This window comes from Oryctolagus cuniculus, chromosome 8 (genome assembly GCF_964237555.1).
Source record: "Oryctolagus cuniculus chromosome 8, mOryCun1.1, whole genome shotgun sequence".
NCBI classification, from domain to species: domain Eukaryota; kingdom Metazoa; phylum Chordata; class Mammalia; order Lagomorpha; family Leporidae; genus Oryctolagus; species Oryctolagus cuniculus.
This window is the reverse complement of record NC_091439.1, coordinates 99,582,138-99,605,619: the sequence shown is the minus strand read 5'-3', so window position 1 is coordinate 99,605,619 and position 23,482 is coordinate 99,582,138. Positions and strand designations below refer to the sequence as shown.

General features: G+C 38.9%; 1 protein-coding gene across 13 annotated transcripts in view; it reads right to left on the bottom strand.

Moving 5' to 3' along the window:
• The window catches only part of EPHA5 (EPH receptor A5), a 368,448-nt gene that overhangs the window by 334,333 nt on the left and 10,633 nt on the right, over positions 1 to 23,482 (bottom strand). For all 13 annotated transcript variants that reach the window (XM_008267805.4, XM_008267806.4, XM_017347528.3 and 10 more), the window contains exon 2: positions 809 to 873. In XM_008267805.4, the coding sequence (XP_008266027.3) occupies positions 809 to 873 (65 nt within the window). The remainder of the gene's footprint in view (positions 1 to 808; positions 874 to 23,482) is intronic.

The window sequence follows — 23,482 nt, the reverse complement described above, 5'->3', positions numbered from 1 at the left end:
TCTTGAATAAATGTCTTCCAAGGGCTAAGCTGATTTCCAGAGTTCTCAAAGAGTTAATGCTCATATTTTCCCCAGTTTCCTCAAGTTTTTTTTTTTAAATTAAAGAAAGCTATTTTGGAAGCCCTACTCCACAACTATTGCTGACACCATTCTGACGATCTACATTTCACCCAGGATTATTTTGCACGTATAATCCTAAATGGTACAGTGTGCCAAAACACATTAAAAATTGTGTAAATTTTTACTATGTGTATATTTGAAGAATAACTATCTTTAAAATATAAGAGAAAATTTTCCTCATTTTGCATTCAAATGATTGTATTTGACACATACAATGCATGGATTTCACAATTTTTTTATATTTGCATTTTGTAATTTTGTAAGTTAAATAAGTAAATTGATCTCAGCTTTCAACCAATACTAGCTGCAGATGTATTGCTTTACCACCTTTATAATGCAATGATTATATAGCAAATCAGTAGCAAATTGAATGTTCTTTTTATATAAGCGAACTCTGAAAGTGTGTTCATTGTTTCAACCTAAAATGCTTAAGGAAACTTTCTATTTCTTTGTGGAAAAATACTCAGAAGAAAATAACCTATTTGTTATTCGGTCATTGCAAACTTCCCTAATGTCTGTTCACTGTTGGAGCTCATTTGAGGTCGCTGTCACACATACCTTTCCAGACAAACACATCTTTCCTCTATCAACAACAAACATGTAAAAGCCCAAGTTCATCTTATGTGCAGCATAATGACAGGAAATGTATCTTACATTTTAGGGGAAATTAAAAAAAAAAAAAACTTACGCCATTTTTGGGAAAAGCAATCCATCCTAGGTCTCCCATGACCGTGCGTGAATCCAACAAATTCACTGAAAAAGAAAGAAAAAAAGTTAGGAAAATATATAATGCTCCCCTATTCGAATAGTGTTACTAAAAGTGTGCAATTTTTCATGACTGAAATTAGATTTAGCTTTCATTATGATGAATAAAAGAGCTATAATTTTTTAGGAAACATTGCTGGAATGCAAGCGGACAAGTGATTTTGAGCAAACATTTGGAGAATTATTAGAGCAGAAATTTATACACAAGTCATTAACTCCCATACTTTTGTGCCAGGCAAGAATAACGACAAAGAACTAATAATCAAGAGAAAAAAGAGACAAAATAAATGCCCATCAAAATGAAAGTCCCACCAGCTTGCCTTTTTTGTAAAGGCACTAGAGGTTTAGGGCTTAAGCTGCAGCCATGAAACTGTAGTAAAACATATTTTATTTTCTTCCAGAAAGCTGTTATGAAGCAATTAACAAATAATTTACATTAAACAGTAATAAACTATTCCTAAGCTTATAACTTGATGTGATATTATCCAAAATCTGTAATCTAAATTGCAAGTTTAATTAAGAAATAAATCTCTATACCCTTAACCAAGACAAGGAAACTGTAGCAATTCTGGAGGTTGTTGCTATGGTTAAGAGTCCACCACTGCATTCCCAAATTTAGAATCATAGTCTAAAATGTGTTTGTGTGAATCTATCAGATTCATTATGTCTGAGAATCATAAAATGTTTGGAATCTCCTAGAATGGAAGTGTGACTATTATCATTACAAATAGAAGTTATGGATAAGTATGTACACACATGTATGTACAAACCCTCTGTCTCTCTCTCTTATACACACACACACACACACATACACACATATTCATATACATATAGTCCCTGAGAAACCAAAGTGACTCAAAGAGGGACCAGTGCTGTGCCAGAGCTGGTTAGGTGGCCACCTGTGACACCAGCATCCCATATATACCATTTTAGAGCACCAGTTCAAGTCCCAGCTGTTGTACTTCAGCTGGGAAAGCACAGAAGATGGCCTAATAGCCTGGGTCCCTGACCCCATGTAGGGGATGTGGCAGAGGCTCCTGGCTCCTGGCTTCGGACCAGCCCAGCTCTGGCCGTTGAGGCCATTTTGGGAGTGAACCAATGGATGGAGAATCTCTCTCTGCCTCTCTGCGCCCCACCCTCCGTGTGTGTGTGTGTGTGTGTGTGTGTGGCTCTGCCTTTCAGATAAATAAGTCTTAAAAAAACAAGGTAGCTTGAAAACAACTATCTCATAAAATGCTTTCAGCCTAGATCACAAATCATTATTTTTCCAAACTAGACTTAATCCTCATGGATGTTCATGGCCCACTGTACACTAGACCACTTTGACACTGGTGAGCATGGCATATGGAGCCAAAGGGAAAACATTTGGGTAATTCCTAGTCTGAAGTAGTTAAGAATCCTTATGTCATATTCAAGAGCCAATCTCCTGAAATGTCACCAATTCTAAATGGATTATTCTATCAGCAAGTATAAGCCTGGGGCTGAAAGAATAACAGGTAACAGTCTGGCAAATGTGTTCTAATACTATTCCAAATGGTTTTTGTACCAAAATAGATTTATGTTTTAAATTCTTTTTTCCATGAACTACTTGAAACCTTTGAATGTCTTATAAAAATGAATATCTTATAAAGAAATTCAGAAGTCTATAATGATATTACTAGCATTAAAATAATCAAAGAAAGGCACGTGGCCTAGTGGTTAAAACGCCATGTCTCCTATAGGTAGTCTGGGTTCAGTTCCTGGCTCTGACTCCTGATTCCAGGTTCTTGCTAATGCAGACCCTGGAAGATGGTGGTGATGGCTAAGTAATTGGTTCTTGTCACCCATGTGGGAGACCTGGATTGCCTTCCTAGGTCCAAGCTACAGTTCTGCCCAGCCCTGGCCATCCTGTCCATTGCAAACATTTGGGAAATAAATGAGAGCAGATAGGAGCTGTCTCTTCCTGTCTGTCTCTGTCTTTCAAACATCACCCACAAAGTTTCATATATGTGTGTGTTTTTCTCTTACCAGTTATACTGCGCATTCTCTTACTGCATTGAGTTCTTTAACTGTAGATACACATGCCACATAACATTTGCACCATCTTTATTCATATCATTGTGGTTTTGTGGACTAATAAATATGTAGAGAGTTATTAATTTCTTAGAAAACTGATAGTCTAAATGAAAAGTTCTTTTAAAAACAACAAAACAAAAACAAACCAAAGCTGTTCTAGTACCTGCTGACCTTGGAAATCCTGCCAGTCACATTACTACACCTGACTTCTCAGTTAGATTCATATTCCCATTTTCACTCTATTGTGGGCTTTCCTGGTTTCCATGGGAATAAGGCTACATTAAACATAAATGTCCTTGTCCTCATTTTGGTTTTTCTGGGACACTAGGGCTGTGTCTAGACATGACTGAATACCAGGGGAGCACAGAATCTAAATTGTTATGTTTATTCATCTTAATGATTCATTTGATTAACCTTGGATACTGAGCAGCACATCTGTGTAGATCAGGAAAAGCAGAGCACGCCAGCACACCAAGAGCGTTAACTCTGATGACAGTGGAAATGAACTTAATCCTGTGGTGGCAAACTGACGTGCACAGGAATTCTAGGAATTCATAGCCAGCTTGCCAGGAGAAACACCGCATTCCTTGTAGACCTATTACTAATATGTGCATCTGAAATATTCATTATTACCAACAGAATTCCACCTATCCTTTCAAAATCTGATTACTTGAATTTATTTAATATTACCATTTTCATCTTCTTTTTAAGCTTAAGGTGTGTGTGTGTGTGTGTGTGTGGAGGAAATGAATGATCTCAAAATAATAGCTTTACTGCTAATACAATATATTAGGAGTTTCCAATATTGGAATACAACACAAAATGCATGAAAATAACCATAATAGGAATCTATATGTCCTCAGTTTTGGTGATGTTATCAAAAGGCTTTCTTTAGAAAAACACATTAGGAGGTTTACAGGAAATCATGGATGTCACTAACATAGCTTTCCTCCTAGAAGCAAATGATTTCAGAAAATCCACAGTGCAAAGATATTTACATACACCATTACTCAATTGGAAAATGAGGAAAAGAGAGGAAAATTAAGTGTCTTATTAATTGCTGGCAGATTACTCCATTAAAAGGTTGTTCACACAATACAGAATGAATTGGGGTTTGAGGCATCCCATAAAATGAAAATTCACATATAAATTTTAAAATATGCATCTTCCTTTTAGCACCATGCTTGGAACAAGCTGCGTTAGCTATCTAAAACACCCTTCTCCTCTGGAATGGCTAGTTCTTCAGCTGACCTTCAAAATATTTCAGGATCTGTCATCCTAAGGAACACATTTCTGATCCTCCTTGTTCTAAATCTGTTAGGTATTATTACTGACTATTCTATTAAAACTAATTCTTATCTCCAGAAACTTGAATGCAGAGAACCGTACTGTTGCCCTAAAGAACACCATGTTTGGCTCACGCCTCTGCACACAGCCTGAGCCTGCAGGTCCTGTGAATGAACCACTGGAGAGACAGATCAGGAGGGTGTGCCTGACGCAGCAGACACCAGTGGCTCTTGGTATGGATAGTTGATAATGTACAGGGACATTTTTAATTGCAAAATATGGAGGATGGGGAGAGTATTTGCTACCAGCCTTTAATGAGAAGAAGTCAGACACATGGAAAAACACCCCAGGAACAATACTGGCCCACATTTTGCTAGTTGAGAAGCCTAATGATGCCACTAGAAAATCTCCACTCTCGTAATTCTTTGTGTAGCAAACCAGAAGCATGATTTTCATGGACATAATTTAGCATGTGAGTGTATGAGTCATTCCTTACAAATCAAAATAATGTTACTTATATAAGGGAAGAAAAGTCATAAAATAACTTAAATCTTATTTAAGGAAATATAAAGTACTCTGACTATACAATGCCCCTAAATTATTTTCATGTAACCAATAAAATTATTACAAGTGCTCATTTCCCCTATTAGTTGTATAAAAGATGGAAATGCAAAATGAGAAAGTTAAACAAAAATCCCCAAAATTTAGACATAATATATATGCAAATTTTCAGAGGTTCATTTTCCAGTTTCATTACTAGACTTATTAAGAGGGGGGACTGGCCATAATAAAGCACAGTCACTAAGTGTCTTCTGTGCAACAATTATAGTAATTAAGTTGTTCTGAATAGTATATATGCTTGTTATGAATTGCAATGAATACAAAATGAGTATTGATCCTCACTGTACAACTTAATTAAAACTTGTCCAGGAGAAGTCACTAATGAATATAATTAGCTCAAATGTTTGATACCACCATTATTCTTGAAGACATTAATTAGATATCAGGAATTTTATACAAAATATTTTTATTCTATTATTTATGGTTTTAAAACAGTCAAATGATTAAACTGAGAGACAGCCTTCTAGGTCATTTTCCTTGAGCCACAGAGTAATTACCACATTGCTAGGCATACTGGTTGGTATTCTACTTAGTCATTAAGAAGACTGATGGGGCCAGCATTATTGTGGCGCAGTGTGTTAATACCCTTGCCTGAAGCACTGGCATCCCATATGGGTGCCTGTTCGAGACCTGGCTACTCCACTTCCGATCCAGCTCTCTGCTATGGCCTGGGAAAGCAGTAGAAGATGGCCCAAGTCATTGGGTCCTTGCACCCCCGTAGGAGACCCGGAAGAATCTCCCGGCTCCTGGCTATGGATCAGTACAGCTCTGGCCGTTGCGGCCATCTGGGGAGTGAACCATTGGATGGAAGACCTCTCTTTCAATCTCTCTCTCTCTCTCTGTGCAACTCTGACTTTCAAATAAATAAATAAATAAATCTTAAAAAAAAAAAAAAAGACTGATTACCCAGAAGGAATAACTCTACAAAGTTCAAAGGCTGTTTACTCTATTGCAAACCCCCAAAGTTACACAAAAGAAAAACCTCACTAACACAGGAACTAACATTTCCATTGGTTCACTCTGCAACAGCTGGGGCTGGGCTAATACAAAGCCAGGAGCAAGGAACCTCCTCCAAGTCTCCCACGTGGGTGCCAAGGGCCCAAGCACTTGGGGCATCCTCTGCTGCTTTCCCAGGCCATCAGCAGGGAGCTGGATCAAAAGTGCAGTAGCCAGGACTCGAACCAGTGCCCATATGGGATGCCCATAATACACGTGGTGGCTTCACCAGCTATGCCACAGTCCAGCCTCTACAGGAACATTTTAGAAAAAAGCATCAGGGGCCAGCCCTATGGAGTAGTAGGTTAAGTTTCTGCCTGCAGCACCAACATCCCATATGGGCAAGGGTTCAAGTCCCAGCTTTTCCACTTGCAATCCAGCTCCCTGCAAATGGTCTGAGAAAGTAGCAGTGGAAGACAGCCCAAATGCTTGGGATCTGATGTATCAGAGAAAAAAAAATCACATATAAAATTTAAAATACACATCTTTCTTTTAGCACCTCGCTTTGAACAAGGTGCTTTAGCTATCTGAAATGCCCTTCTTTCTGAATTGCTAGTTCTTCAAGTTGTCCTTCAAAATATATTTTAGGATCTATCTTCTTAAGGAAAACATTTTGATCCTCCTGTTCTAAATATGTTAGATATTACTACTGAATATTCTATTAACAACTAATTCTTATCTCCAAAACTCTTTCTTTATATCTCGTCAAGTAATACTAGTCCCCAAAAGTGGGAAAATTTACTGGATTCCCTAGGAAATATAGGCACATGAAAATGAATATTTTTTTCAGACTCTGAGGAGTCAAAAGACAGATAACAGACAGGTGATCCCAACATCATCCTTGGGCAAGAACTTGAAAGAATATGTGACACCTGATGACCCAGAAGAAGTAGAAAGCCACAGGCATAATCCTCCTTTTATATTGTCTCTAGGTTTTTCCCATGACTTTACCATCAACAACACTATGACAATGGTAGTTACAGCACCACCACAGTCTGAAGAGAGAATCATTTGGATTAGTTGAGAGAAGATGGCACTGTCATTCTTGAAAGGCCTTGAAGCAAAGTCCCACTGCATAAAGTATACTTTTGATGGATGTCTGCTTATTGATTTCCACTTAACAATATCAGAAAAGCTACTGGATTCAATTACAACACACATTTAACTAATCTGTGGGAACAAACTCCAGGTGCACAGCTGTCTGGCCTCTCCATGGTCCCACTCAGACAGATGTGATTTCTCGCTTCCAGGCTAAATTTTATAATTTGACAACTGCTGCAGGGAACAAAGAACAGCTGACAAACTAAGTGTTGAGAAAGACATGTGTTTCCCACTGGAAGATTAAATTTGTAAATTTGGTCAAAATTGTGTTTTAGGTTTGGGGTGTTGGGTAGATTTCTTGGCAACTCCTGCCTTGAAGGCAGGATTCCATAATCAACTGTACTCCTATGGACAATGAATCAAAGTGTACTCATTGCTTTTGCAATTCACTTCTTGTAGAAAAAGGAAGATAGAATATGAGGTCAAAACTTACTGAGTACTTACTTGTGTCAGCAGCTTTCCTGATCAATTCATGTATTTCTTTCCTTGCATCATCTCAACACACCTAGAGGTTCAACAAGAGCTCCAGGAGGCGGCAGTCCTGTTCAGAACCCCAGCACCAGGGAAATCAAGGAGGAAGAACTCATGAAGCAATCATTGAGTTCTTAGTCACAAATTCGGAGTCTGGCTTCCAGCTTCCAGCAGCTAAGTCCCCAACTTAGGATGTGGACGTAAGATCATTCTACTACAGCCCCCATCCCCTTGGTTTCCCAAAAGACACTAACTAAGCCCTAAGCAAGAATGAATGCACCTGCTTTGCACATGAACCATGGATGTTAAACACTGCTTGAGAAAAATCACACATCAGTGGCATGAAATTGGCCATCAACATTACCTGACAAGCCTATCCTTGTGCCAGTAATTCTCTTGTATATCAACCACAGTGTTTTGCAAAAACTCTAACCAAAATGTATTCAAAAACAAACTTCACACTCACTACCAATAAAGACTTGGTCTCTGTCCTCTTTGCGACGTAAACTACTGAATGAGTTGTCGATACCCTCCAAAATTTTTCTCATTCTTAACCTAACCCGTTAAAATCCATCTTCCACCACCACCATTCTACTAAAATTTATGTTACCAAGTTCAACAATGAGAATTACGTAGCCCTGAGTCCCTAATTTGCTATGTATTTAGCCAAGATCCCCAAGGAGAAACACTGCCACACTTTATCTTCAATGAAAATCTATTTCTCTGAATTTCCTCTCTGTCTCTGGATATTTCCTGTGTCTTCTGTAAGCTACATTCCCTAGACCAAGCCTTCAAACCTAAATTTTGATCAGTTCTTTACTTTTGTAGATTCTCTTCTCACATGGTTTGTGATTAGGACTTCACATGGAAATTTAAAAGGAGCTTTGCCAAAGAATAGAAGTCTTGGTGTCAGCCCGTACATCAACCAATAATGATGGAGAATGGCTAATGTATTTCTCTTTAATTTTTGATTGGCTTTTTATGTGTTGATTTTAAAGGAAAATCAGCATATACCTCTATGTAAAGACCACAGAGGAAAACAGAAACTTCAAATCTTCATTTATAATCCAAATGTTAATGACTCCCCAAAATCCATGTGTCTTTGTCAATTTCTCTCTTGCAATTCTTATCAACTTATAAAACCATCTACTACATCTATGACATACGGTCATCCCAAATTCAGACAGTCCCACAAGAACAAAGAATTTTCCCTGAACAAGAAAAAAATCCTTCTCTAATGTCCCCCGTTTCAGTGAGCACAATGCGACAGAATTATTGTTCCACCCGGAAACGTGAATCCCTGTGTCATCCTCTGTCTTTTGGCCCCCAGTGCACTACTGAGCAATTCTCACCAATTCTAACTGTATCTTATTCATAACTTTTTACAGCACCTCATCTATTTCACGTCTAAGTAAGTGTAGCCAAATCCTGTCCATGAGTTTTCACATGAAACAATCTTCTACCTGGTTTCTCGGGAGAGAGGCCTGAACCCTTGACAAATTCTTCAAAATACTCTGCCCAGAAAGATCTTCCTAAACCACCAATAGGATCATGACATTCCTGACTTCAAACCCAGTAACTCTTTCCTATTGTTTTAATATAAATAATTCCAGACCCTTTCTTCAAGGAGCAGTAATGAACTTGTTTGCATTCCAATTATGTGGCCCACTACTGATTCAGTACTGTCCAATGAGCTGTGAAGGGATAGCAAACATTAGTTCAGAAGACTCCTGACCAGCCTGCAAGTTGCTGGGTACGGATGTATTTCCCGACACCAGAAGAGCCATGGAGAGAAAATGAGAAGCAGCGGGACAGCAAAGCCTACAGATTAAGGTTGGCAGAGTGAAGGGAAAGGATCAGTTCCAAATTATATTGTAAAACTGCTAATCCACCTTAACTTGAAACCTGCCTCTCTTAGGACTAGCTTTTATATGGGAAAATTGAATTTTGTTGCTAATCCAGTGGTGAAGTGATTCGCTGGTAAGTGCAGAGGAAGCCATCCTAACCGATACAACTTCTAAGTGGCTGAGGTCGAAAGCAAACCATCTCTCTCCTTCCAGAGCCTGCCTTCCTCCCATCACGCCACGACACCTTCCAAGCTCTATTTACAGATTCCAATGCAATTCACAATTCAGTCAAGTAAACTCTCCGATTAATAATCTTTGCGGTGATATCCAGGAGATGATTTTTGTTGGCCTATCCAATCTTATTAAACTGAGTTGACTGCAAAGAACAACCAGTGCCTTCGTTTGCTCCAAAATACATTTGTTTTTGTTGGTATCAATCATTTTGTTCCAATATGTTTTCATCACCATAATCGAAGAAGTTTCAGCCAGTATCCTTCAAAATGAAGCAGTAGAATGTGCACAGCATTTTTCAAACAGCTTTGATTGGGCAAAGATGTGTCAGAAACACACACTAAAGGTTTTGATTTGGTAATACACTCTAAAAGCATGAATGCAAACAGGTGGCAAAGAGAAATTCAGAATTAGTATTCCCTTGGTTGTTCTGTACAAAGTTTTTAGGGAAATCTAACACAGAAGCCCACTGACAGCTAAATGATGACTAATGAGCCGTCTGCTACATTCACAGGACACATGGCATGAAAAAGAGCCAGACCATATGGTTTTTAGTGGCCACCTTGTCAGGTGTGGTAACCAAAAGTGTCACATCTTACATATTCTTTTTTATGTTAAAGAGAAAAGTCAAAATTAGATGACATAGGAGTTTTGAAATTCTTCACAACACAGATGTCCTTTAAAATCTGATTAGTTCCAAACCATGCTGTGTTTAGGTAATATATGAGGCTACTGCTTTCAAAAACAAAATACTGAGAATCCTAGACACTTGAAATCAGTGTGCCTGTTCATAATTCTCTTTGAGAATGGTTCATGGCACAGAAAACATCCACTTGTCCTATGGTTCTGGTTTTGCAACCAGGTGACCTTGTGGAAATGGTTTTATCTGGAGGCCTGAAACTCTTGTATTTCTAATGTCCCTGATTAACACCATTAAAATAATCTGTCTCTGTATTTAATATACATTGCATCACTAACAATCCTAACAACAATGCTCTAGTTTATTACTTCATCCATTTTACAGATAAGGAAATGGAAGCTGAGAAAAGTTCAAACGCCCAAGATCTCTAAGCTAGTAGACACATAGAACCTAAATCCAAGTCTAAATCCAGTATTTTCTCTTGTTTGCATATTGTTTCTGCTCCAATGTCCAACTGCTCAACACAAATGTTCACTCCTTTGAAACTCTTAACTCATGTTAAGGAGTTCGACTGAACTAGTGAATCCTGAATGGTGTGTTACCGAAGTTGGCACTTACTATAATGCTGTAATCCCAGTGTATGTAAGATGGAAGTCTGAACAGAATACACATTAGTTTTTCCTTAGGGCCTCACAGTTTAGTAGCAAATTTCTCAAAGTCAGAAATTTTGTAAAGATTCCAAAAAGCAAAAGAGTAAGGAAAAAAAGTAATGATAGTCCCTCTTCTGTTAATTGTTTATTTTGTGATTCATTGTGTTTTAAGAACCTTAATTGGCATGGAAAGCCAAGACATTCTGGCAAAAAAAAAAAAAAAAAACTAAATGAAAGATCTCTGCAAGTGAGATCCCAGTGGAAAGAACGGGTCATCAAAGAAGGAGGTACCTTTCTCTGAAGGGAGGAGAGAACTTCCACTTTGACTACGACCTTGTCTAAATAAGATCAGAGTTGGTGAACTCAAAAGGCTTCCATAGCCTTGGCAACTCATGACAAGAGCCTAGGGTGATTACTGATGCCATAAACAAGAGTGTCAATTGTTAAGTCAACAACAGGAGTCACTGTGCACTTACTCCTCATGTAGGATCTCTATCCTTAATGTGTTGTACAATGTGAATTAATGCTATAACTAGTACTCAAATAGTACTTTACACTTTGTGTTTCTATGTGGGTGCAAACTGTTGAAATCTTTACTTAATATATACTAAATTGATCTTCTGTATATAAAGATAATTGAAAATGAATCCTGATGTGAATGGAATGGGAGAGGGACTGGGAGATGGGAGGGTTGCAGGTGGGAGGGAAGTTATGGGGGGGGGGGGGGGAAGGCCACTGTAATCCAAAAGCTGTACCTTAGAAATTTATATTTATTAAATAAAAGTTAAAAAAAAAACCTTAATTGGGACAAATAGAGCATGTATCTGTCAAACACATTTTGTTCTTAAAAAGCACACAAAATATTATCAGAACAGAATGGAGAATGTATGCGAAACTGATACTTCATTTTGAATGAATCCTTACCCTGGTCCCTAATTACCCTAAATGCTTGATTAAAATATATGAACTTCAAAGCAATCTATATAACCATTAGCTTTCCAGCCTTCTGGTTAGGATAAATGACTAGATGTCAACATTCACTAAAACAGAAACTTAGAAAAATTCACAGTCTGTTTTGTAAGGTAATATCATATACCAAAAATGATCAAAAGTGTGTGTGTGTAAGTATGAATCACAATTTTTGATGGTAATTTGACTCATTATTTTTATGTCAGTCTTGCAGTTCAGTTAAATTATGATGCAAATCCTACATGTTTTTTATTACTTAAAATAGAAAAATATTAACAAATCATCAAACAATGTTTTTAGTATTGGAAACTGGTCAAATATAAAGTAATACAGTACTAACAAAGTACAATAAATATTGTTCCAAGTAATTTTAGGTGTCTGAACACAAGAAATTTCATATCCAATTCTCATTATCTAACTAAAAAACTACTAGTATTCATGAAAGAAAATATTTTTAAATCAATTTCTTGAAATATAAATGATATATATTATATATATACAAACACTATATATATTGTGTATATACACGTGTGTGTATATATATTTATATAGGGAGAGAGAGAGAGAGAGAGAGACATAAAAGTTTGATATAGTGGTAATCATTTTTGACTACTTAGCCGAGTGCTAACTTGGTCAAAATATAACTCCAGTTGGTGGTTATTCATCCTTTTCCAAAGATCACAATGGCAAAGACAAAAATAAAGTAATAAAGTAGAACAAAAGTACTGTTATTTTTCTGGCACAAAGACACTCTTTTATGCGCATAAACTGCTCACATCCTCTCTCTTGCGTTAGCATCAGAATCGCACTGGTATCTGGAATGCCAGACAATGCATCCGACTGGGCTTGGCCCATAGTGATAATCATGCTCCTATTACTGCAGCTCCCATGGAATCTGGTTGCCCTGTTGTGCACGCCTGGCAGAAATCTCCTTGTCATTTTCTGGGAAATTCTCCTCGTCCCAGCTAAAAGCATAATCCAGCTAACAGGGTTCCTGGCTCCCGGCTTCCCTTCCTTTGCCTGTACTGAGCTGTGATACTGGCAGATGTGGCAGCCTTCGTGAAATAGGAGGCAGTGAGCATGAGTGACGCCAGGAAAATCAAAAGGTCTGACCTAACATCATGAAGCCACTGAACCTGAGCCACCAGACACCTGCCCTGAGAGTTCTTTTAGGAAAAAGAAAACTCCATTTTTAAGCCACTATTAAATAGCTTTTCCATTATTTGCAACATACTATTCTACCATATAAACTAAATAAGATATAAACAAGTGTGGAAAATGCCCAACTCACTGGCTTAAGATTTTTCAAGTTTCATAGAACATAACACCTAGAATGAGAGTTCATTCATTCACCAAATACGTACTGAGCATCTACTGAAGTGCCAAGAACCACAGGAAGCATCCTGCTGATTCTGACTGCTCAACCTTCCAACTGCCTGGCTTTGAGAGCAGAAACTTGTTCCAATATATTTTACCTGTGAAATAACATAGATACACCCTAAGAGACCCTCTTAGAGAATAATTATCTGAGTTAACGTTTTGCATTCAGGGATACACACACACATACGCAGTATATACAAGTGAGTTTAATATTATTTGGAAAGACAAAAGGGAAATATTAATCAGACCCTAAACCTTGAGGATCAGTTTTGAAATCAGTGGCTATATCATTCATTATATTTAAATGATACTTGAATATTTTTGCATCTTGATACTTGCTTTTATGAATAACTTTTTAAAAAAAATTATTTATTTACTTCAGAGGCAGAGTTACAAAAAGAGAGAGAGAGAGATTTCTAGCCATTGGTTCACTCCCCAAATGGCAGCAACAGCTGCTGCTGAGCCGATCCAAAGCCAGGAACCACGAGCTTCTTCTGGGTGTCCCACATGGTTGCAGGGATTTGTACCATCTTCTACTGCTTTCCCAGGCCATCAGCAGGGAGTTGGATCAGAAGTGGGGCAGACAGGATTCAAACCGGCACCCATTTGGGATGCCAGCACTGCTTAACCTACCACACCATAGCACCAGCCCCATGACCAACAATTGTTATTTCCTACTGTGCACTGTTATCAGATATTCATCTTTATCACCTTTAGCTTTAGGATAGTCTCATTTTTGACATTAGTAATAGAAAATATTTATATAGTATTTACTGAGTCTTAATCATATATAAGTGAGATACAAATATACCATATGCATATAAAAGAGTACTTGAAAAGGCTCTTGGAAAAATGGAATTAAAAGATAAGTTAAGAGTGGACATTTGGCCTACAGGTAGGATATCAGTTGAGATACCCATGCCCCATATTGGACTGCATGAGTTTAAGTTCAGAGTCCCATTCAGATTCCAGATTCCTGCTTCCTGCTTAATGTGCCCAGGGAAGCAGCAGGTGATGGCTCAAGTAGGAGAGTCCCTGCCTTCCGTGTAGAAGACCTGGATTGAGTTCTAGGCTCCCAGCTTCAGCCTGGGTCTTCCCCAACTCTTAGACTCATGTGGGGAGTGAACCAGTATTGGAGTTCTATGACTGTCTCTCAAAGAAACAAAAAATTGTTTAAAAAAGAATAAGAAAACGGGTAAAATGTAGATGAATAAGTATATGGTTGTTTCAGAATATGTATTCTCCATAAACTTTTTGAAGATCCATGTTAATTACAGACAAGTGTTAATTATATTTTATTACCTATTTTATATATAGTAATTTTTGCACTGAAATACACTTTTGTAAAATATATTTATTTATTTATTTATTTGGATGCCAGAGTTGCACAAGGAGAAGGAGAAACGTGGAGACAGATCTTCCATCTACTGGTTCACTCCCTAAATCTCCACAATGAAGCCAGGAGCCTCTCCCAAGCCTTCCATGTGGATGACAGGGGCCCAAGTACTTGGGCCATACTCCACTGTTTTCCCAGGCCATTAGCAGGGAGCTGGATCAGAAGTGGAACAGCTGGGACTTGAACCAGCCCCCATATGGAATACTGGCATCACAGGCAGCAGCTTTATCTGCTATGCCACAAAATCAGCCTCTGAAATATACTTTTAATTCCATTTTCCACATACTCTTGAAAGTTGCCTCATATACACTCATAGCATTTTTTTAAGTGTGCTATTTCTGTTATCCATATTTGAATCACCAGCAGTATTTTTTTTTAATGTAGATACACTGGCTCCTTCTAAAACCAACAAAACTGGGGTATTAGGTAGAGCTAGGAGACTGCTTTTTAGAAAATTCCCCACCTATTCACCATCCAAGTCATTCTTATTCTCAATTAGAGTTGACAGCATTAGAACTGGGCGATGCCATGATTCAATAAGGTGAATCTACCTATCACACAGTTGGACTGTTGTGGCAATGTCAAATTGCAAGAAGTCTCTAAAAGCTAACTCCCTGTCTTTATGTTGGGATCACTGCACACTGGCACCCATTCCAGTCCACACATCCTGCTTTGGGTACCTCTGTTCTCAGCAAGCGTTCTCTAACAAGGACAAAGATAAGAATTACTTATAGATGGTTCTCAAACTACAGATTCCAAAAGTATACATTTCCATAGAAATTGCTGTAGTAAGCTTCTATTTGTTGAGCTTCGGCTGGGGCAGACAGCATATTTAATCACATTCTGAGTTGGTTCTGATGAGCACCTGCAGGTTAGGAACCATTCATTGGCTCAGAGTAAACTTTACCTTCTAATTCACTTCTCAAGTACATGTTCCGAAAGCTACAAGTCAGGATGGTTTCACACTGATCTTGTGCACAACACAGCTCTCCTATATTTTAACACAGTGCTTTTCAGATGGATCTCACCGTGGCCCCAGAGGCTCTAAGGAGACATGACTCAGTAAAGAAAGCTGATGAAGGGAGGAGGAAACAATGCAGACCAGAGAATCAGAACTGCTTTATGTACTGGGCATCCACGGTGATTTCCTCTGAATGAGTTTACACTGTCTGCTACCCAACACCAACAAAAAAGCTTGAAAACCACTGCTAACACTGTCCTTGGCTTTCCACAATGACTTACACAAGCACCTATCTGATGAAAATCAGTTCAAGAATAGTGTCTGCAAATACTAGCTGATAGAATCAAAAAGGGAGAGAATGATCCAACATGGGAAGTGAGATACACAGCAGACCCATAGAATGGCAAATGACCTAAACAGCACTCTGGCCTCATAATCAGCCCTTAAGGCATGCGGATCCGGCTGAAATGCCCATGAGAGTATTTCAGGCATGGAAAGCCAAGACACTCTGGGGGAAAAAAAAAAAAAACCTAAATGAAAGATCTCTGTGAGTGAGATGCCAGTGGAAAGAATGGGTCATCAAAGAAGGAGGTACCTTTCTCTGAAGGGAGGAGAGAACTTCCACTTTGACCATGGCCTTGTCTAAATATGATCAGAGTCAGTGAACCCAGGGGGCTTCCATAGCCTTGGCAGCTCATGACAAGAGCCTAGGGTGATTACTGATGCCATAAACAAGAGTGTCAATTTGTTAAGTCAACAACAGGAGTCACTGTGCACTTACTCCTCATGTAGGATCTTTGTCCTTGGTGTGCTGTACATTGAGATTTAATGCTATAACGAGTACTCAAACAGTATATTTCACTTTGTGTTTCTATGGGGGTGCAAACTGTTGAAATCTTTACTTAATGTATACTAAACTGATCTTCTGTAAAAAAAAAAAAAAAATTATCAATTCCCAACTTGACTCTCACTGGGATTAAACATGACAATAGGTCTAATCTGATTTCATCATCATTTAAAAAATCATCTATTATTTTTCACTTTATGTTTCTGTGTGGGAGCAAACTGTTGAAATCTTTACTTAATGTATACTAAACTGATCTTCTGTATATTAAGAGAATCGAAAATGAATCTTGATGTGAATGGAAGGGGAGAGGGAGTGGGAAAGGGGAGGGTTGCGGGTGGGAGGGACGTTATTGGGGGGGAAGCCATTGTAATCCATAAATCGTACTTTGGAAATTTATATTCATTAAATAAAAGTTTAAAAAAAAAGAATATTGTTCATGGCTTCATTCAATATCCCAAACAAAAACACCACTATGATCAGCTTCTCTCTGACCCCAGCGTCAGAAAAAAATGTTCGTTTCCTAATGAACTGACAGGTATTCTACCAGGAAATGAGAGCTGTGTAATGGAAAGCTGACACTTTAGATTTCTGTTCAATTGCTTTCCCATTGGTGGGAGTGAGATTTTCTTGATATGAGTTTTCCATATTTCCTAACACACATACTATTCTTACACTCATTTTCTTATAAAGCATATGATTTTTATAAAACAGGATTTCTTCCTTGAAAGCATACATAAAATACAAATCATAAAACTACTAAGTACACTTAAATAAATGTACATTCCAGCAAACTGGATGTAATTAGCATCCCAGCTTCATAAACACCTGACTCCTAGCCTATCAACTTATGGGCTGTGTGACTTGGTACAAATTATTGAACTTCTCCAAAACTCAATTTCCCTCCTTAAATGGAATAATAATCTCAATCTCAGAATGTTGTTGTAAGAAGCAAAGATCCTATGTTAACAGTCTTTATGAAAGCTGTTACATTCCTCCCAAGTGGACAGCCAGTTCAAAGAATTTTTATAATTTATTAGAATCCCACATAAATCCTCTGATATTTCTGATGTATTTGTAATTATTTCATAATAAATGAAAAATGTTATTTTTTCTAATGGGATAATTAATTACACATACTAACCAAACACCAACAAAAGTATAGTTACACGTTTTAAAATGTCTCCCATATATATAAATCTATGCTTTATGTCTACTCTATTGACATGTTGATGGCATCCTTTTTCCTGCTGTTTTCCCTGCAATATTAAGAATTCCTACCACACTGTAAATCTAAAGGGCTTCATAAAGTAAGTGACAGTCAAAATAATCCAGGAAATCTAGAACAAATGAAAGAGTAAATCCATCTACTCCCAAGAAATTTAAACCGTTAAAAAACAGATGTTTTACATTAATTGTTTTTCTGGAGGTAAAATTAAGTCATGCTTAAAGCAGAAAATTTTACTTAATGTCGTCTAATAGTGGCTTGAGTAAGTTATACAAATTCTGTGAATTTATCATAAGTGGGGGTGGGTGAATTAAATTACAAAGAGATGGTGACCACAGGCTATCTATGAATTGTTTTCTGGTGCTTGCTAATCTTAGTAGAATTCTCTTTTCACTGATACTTCTGGTAAATCTAAAATAAAGTATTTTACTGACACATGTCTTGGTATTAACCTGCTTTGGTCAGTGAATCACCCAGTCTTTTGGCTGACCATGTGTCTGTTTACCAGGCTTTATGACATAGACCTGGGACTTTAAGACCCATCTTTAAGATGGGCCCCGCCAGACAAAATGGGCATAAAAGTCAAAGTGGAGCCCAGCAGCCACTGCTGACAAGAGGTTACACCCATGCTCTGTTATGCTCCGGATTCCTGGAAAACCACTTTGCAGCCCTTGCCCAGGCACGTTCCCTTTTCAACTGCTGAGATAAACAATCTCCGAAAAGTTCCATTTGGCCACCCAACCTGACTACTGAACTATAATATGCAGTTAGGAAGGTGTTCAGCCTAGGAGTTAAGATGTGACTCCCCTACCTGAGTACCTGGGTTTGATTCTTGGCTTAGGTTCCTCACTCCAGCTTCCTGCCAATGCAGACCTGAGAGCCAGCAGAGGATAACCTAGGTGATTGAGTTCCTGCCCCTCAAGTGAAAGACCTGGATGGGGTTCCTGGCTCCCAGCTTTGGCCCTGGCCAAGCCCCAGCTACCACAAGCATGTGGGGAAGGAGCCGGCAGATCAAGGGTTGGTCTGTCTTTTTCTCTCCCCTCTCCCACTCCTTTGCTTCCTTTTCCCTCTCCCTCCCAAATAAATAAATAAATTTAAAAACAATCTAAATCAGTCAACCAGGACTGAGTACTTCCTCCATCTCCGCTCTCCATCCCCTCCAGTCTTCCAGCCCTCTTCTGCATAGTGGACTAGAGTAAGAACTTGGGCAAGCACTTTCTCTCTCTGAGACAGCCCTTCCCTTGGTTCCTTTGGGAGCAAACTTACATTTTGTACCAAAGGCTGTGCTCCCCAGTTTGCAAACTGTTTCCTGAAATAAAGATTCCTTTCTATCTTCAATTATTTTCGAGTGAAATTCCACTGACAATAAACAACAGATACTAATTTCTAATCGGTATGGGTTCAGGAAAAGAGCTATATTGGCTACACTAGCAGTAGAGTAATAGGTGAGACCATGTAAGATTTAACATATCAAAACACCAATGCCATTCTTTACAGAATTATAAAAACAATCCTGAAATTTACATGGAGTCACAAAACACCCAGAATCACCAAAGTGATCTTGAGCAAAATAAATCAAGCTGGATGCATCACAATACTTGATTTCAAAGAGCACTACAAAGCTATAGTAATTCAAACAGCAATGGACTGACATGAAAACCAGCATACAGATCCATGGAACAGAACAGAGAGCCTAGAAATTAATCCATGAATATACGGCCAACTGAATTTTGACAAAGGTGCCCAGAATATACACTGGAGATCAAATAATCTCTTCAAAAATTGGTGCTGGCAAAACTGGACATATATATCTAGAGAATGAAATTAAATCACTATTTCTCACCATATACAAAAAAACAAATCAAATAAGATCAAAGATCTAAGTTTAAGATTTGAGACTAAAACGGTGCTAGAAGAAAATGTAGGGGAAACACTTAGGACACTGGTGTAGGTGATGACTTCTCGGAGAAGATCCCAAAACACAAGCAACAAAAGCAAAACTAGGCAATTGGAACCATACCATATCCCATAATCAGAATCTTCTGCACAGGAAAGGAAAACAACAGAGTGAACAGACATCTGACAGAATGGGAGAAAGTATCTGCAAGCTACTTATCCAACAAAGGAATAATATCCAAAATGCATCAGCAACTTAGGAAAGTGAACAAAAACAATACAATCCAGCTAAAAAAAATGGATAAAATACCTGAAGATAGTTCTCAGAAGAAGCAGAAATCACCAACAAATATATGAAGAAATGCTCCAGTATCACCAGCCATCAAGGAAATGCAAAACAAAACCACAATAACATATCACATCATCCCTGTGAGAATGCCAATTATAGGGAAAACAGAGAGCAACAAATGCTGATGAGGATGTGGAGAAAGGGGGACTCTCAGACCCTGTTGGTGGGAATGTAAATTAGTACAGCCACTGTGGAAAACAGTATGGGGATTTCTTCAAAAAACTAGAAATGGAACTGCCATATCACCCAGGAATTCCGCTAGCCGGCATATGTCCAAAATACATGTACTCATGTGTCAAAGACTCATCTGCTCTGCCATGTTTTTGGCTATTGTTCACAACAGCCAAAATACAAAATCAACCAAGATGTACATCATTAGGTGAATGGATAAAAGAGTAGGATATATATATATATATATATATATATATATATACAATGGAATATTATTCAATTATTAAAAACAATAAAACCCTGTCGCTTGCAGCAAAATGAATGAACTGGAGAATATCATGTTGAGTGAAATAAGCCAGACACAAAAAGACAAATTCTGCATATTCTCTCTATGTGTGGGAGCTACCATAGGGGAAAAAATTTAAAAAAAAAAAAACTCAATGTGAATATAAAGTGTTGATTATTAGAGGCTGGGAGAGGGAGGCGTGATAAAACATTTAAATTCTTTTTTATTAGAAAAATAGGGGAAGCTGGATGTGATTCTTTAATTGTGACAAAAACCCTAACAGAAGACATTAACAGGGGACAAGGGGGAGGGATATCTGGCAACTCTATTACTACATCACAATTTTTGTTTTGTAAATTTAATACTATTCAGAAATAAAGTATTTTTTAAAAAACACATGCAGTAAACTTAAAATCAGAGATGTCACTTCATGCCATTCATTAAACATCAATGTACAGAGTATCCCATCCATCTGTGATGTTCCAGGTGGAGGGCCAGGTACTGGAGCTGTCTCTCAATGCACTTGGTAAATGTAAAAATACAACAAACATCAAAACCTTCTACCGTCAATTTCCTTGGGTTTAACTCATTTTGACTGGCAAATCATACTCTCTCCTCTGGTCGTGAATTTCCAGTTCAGAAGAAATCTTTTCTCTGGTTAACCTTTACTTTCTGCAGGGGTTTCCACTCTGATCAAACATCAGAAACATCCAAAGAAGTGAAAACCTAATTCCACCCACGTGTGATAGGCTACATCTGGAATTAAAATGAGCACACAATCTTGTGCAAATCGGTCTGCACAGAGCTAGGCATAAAAATCACATGGTCCAACTGGAGGCAGGAAGTGAGGGTTTCCGGTTGAGCTCTGGACATCCAACAGCCCTGAAAACAGTGCTCTGCCACAGGGGCCTGGCCGGCAGGGACCAGGCGCAGGTGGGAGAGGGGAGCCGGCAGCCTACCACTGAGGACGTCACACTCAGGCTCAGGGAGCTGAGGATGCTGGAGGGCCAGGGAAGCACCTTACACATGGAGTACCTAAGGGCTGTTTGAGCAACTGAACTGAAGCCAAGTGCTCTTCCTCTGATGTTTCCATTTACAATAAATATTAGACAGGACTCGCCCACTAATATAGAAAAGTAGGCCTTGTTAAATGTCAGAATGCAAACTCACACTATTTTCTTAGCACATGTAATCCCCAACACTGACACACTACATACTATATACCAGGACTTCACAAAGTACTTTATTGATGTGAACTCATTTAATCTTTGCCACGCTAAACCATATTGCATTAACATTCTGTTTTATAGATGAGAACATAGAATCAGAGAGGTTCCTGACTTGCCCAAGGTCACACAGCTCCAAGTGGCTGAGCAAGGCTCTCCAGTGTTACAATGACTGCAGGGAAAGGACACTGACTTTTACGCTAGTGCTGTGTTTTTGATAGATCAAACATTCTTGTTTCAATTACTTCATTTATAACGACGATTTTCTCCATTCTATCCAACAGAATTTTTTATGAGTCATGTGGAATAATGTACTGCCTTAATATAAGCTTATAAAAGTGATTATAAAATATTTAATGTAACTCCATGTGCAAAGGAGTAAAAAAGCACTGAAGGTACTGAATTGGACAGGGGACAAAAGTGAATGTGGGGGCAACTGGAGAGTGGGGAGCACCCGGACTGGACTGAGTTACTGGAATTAAGACTTATTCTATGCATCTGCTCTCCCACAATATGGCGCTGGGAGAGGAGGCAACAGCTTCTACCCAGCTGCCTCTCACCAACTTGACAAGCTGCAGGACCTGCTCCTGATTGGAGGAGAGCAGCGTACTCGGCGTGTGGGCAGCCGAGTTAGGATTGGCAGAGGAGGACTATAAAGGAGGAGAGAGACGGCATGCACCAGGAACATCTAAGGGGAACATCTGAAGGAACACCTGTGCAGCCCCCGAGAGAGCCGGCCGGCGGTGTGCCGTTCCCCCACGGAAGTGGGGAATGTGGCAGGGGGAACCGCCCTTCCACGGAGGTGGAAGGGACGGTAGCCAACCCGGGAAGAACAAGCAGCAAACCCGGGGAGGGCTGAGCAGACAGAAGAACAGCGCAGGGTCCTGTGTCGTTCCTCCACGAAGACGGGGAGCGACAAACCAGCACATTGAAGATTTCTCTCTGTTTCTCTATGTGTGTCTTTGTTTAAACCTAAATACAGAGTTGACAATTCAATGTTAAAAATAAATAGATCTCTTTCTTAAAGTGAATAAATTTTTTGTGGAATCTTTCAGTCCATCCTCTTATGAGAGAGTAGTGCTGCCTAAAAAATAAATTTTCAGGCTGTCACAGCTTAGGGTGAAACTATGTTGTCAAAACTCTATTCCTAATAGAGAAAGGGCTAGCAATCAGCAAAGGAGACAGCACTTTGGGGAGGAGAGGTTCTTAATGGATTTTGGGGTGTACAAAGCTAGGTCTGGAATCTAATCTGGGCTGGGGATTGAGAACTGAATTGTTTCTACACTAAAGTAAGAGGGAAAAAAAATTACAAAGATAAAGCACACATGCTCTGAAATGAAAAGAGGAAATGTGTGGGAAGAGATGTCGCCCTGTGTTCCTGAGCTCCAGACAACTGGAAGATATCAGCAGGGGGAAATCAGCGCAGAGGGGGAGAGGACCAGCAGTCCCTCAGCTGTTGATGAGAGGGACAAACTGGAGTTATGAGTGACCCTGAGTGGGGCGATGCAGGACACCATATGATTTTTTTTTTTTTGCATGCACTTTTACTGGACTTCCCTCTGTCTATGGAATAAGCCAGTGTTTGGATGGTGAGGGTCAGAGTGACTGAGCGTGTCTGGGAGACAATAATTACCCCCATCTGGAAGGCTGACAGGAGCAACACGGCCATCACCCTGCCTGGGTTTAAAGCGGGCTCTTCCACTCTCAGATGTGTAACCCTGAGAAGTTATGTCATCATGGCCTACCTCACTGTCCTCGTGTGTACATTGAGAGATGGTGAGGATAGCAATAATACCATTGCCTAGGCTCATTTTGATGAAAATAAGAAACCGCTTAGAAAAATGTCTGCCACCTAGAAAAGTCAATAATCAATGTCAGCTCCAATCATTACATATAGGTGAGTGGACACATGAGCACACACTCATATATACTGTACAAGCAGATCTAAATACAATGCATTCCAAAGTTACTTAAACTCCAGTATGCTTGCCT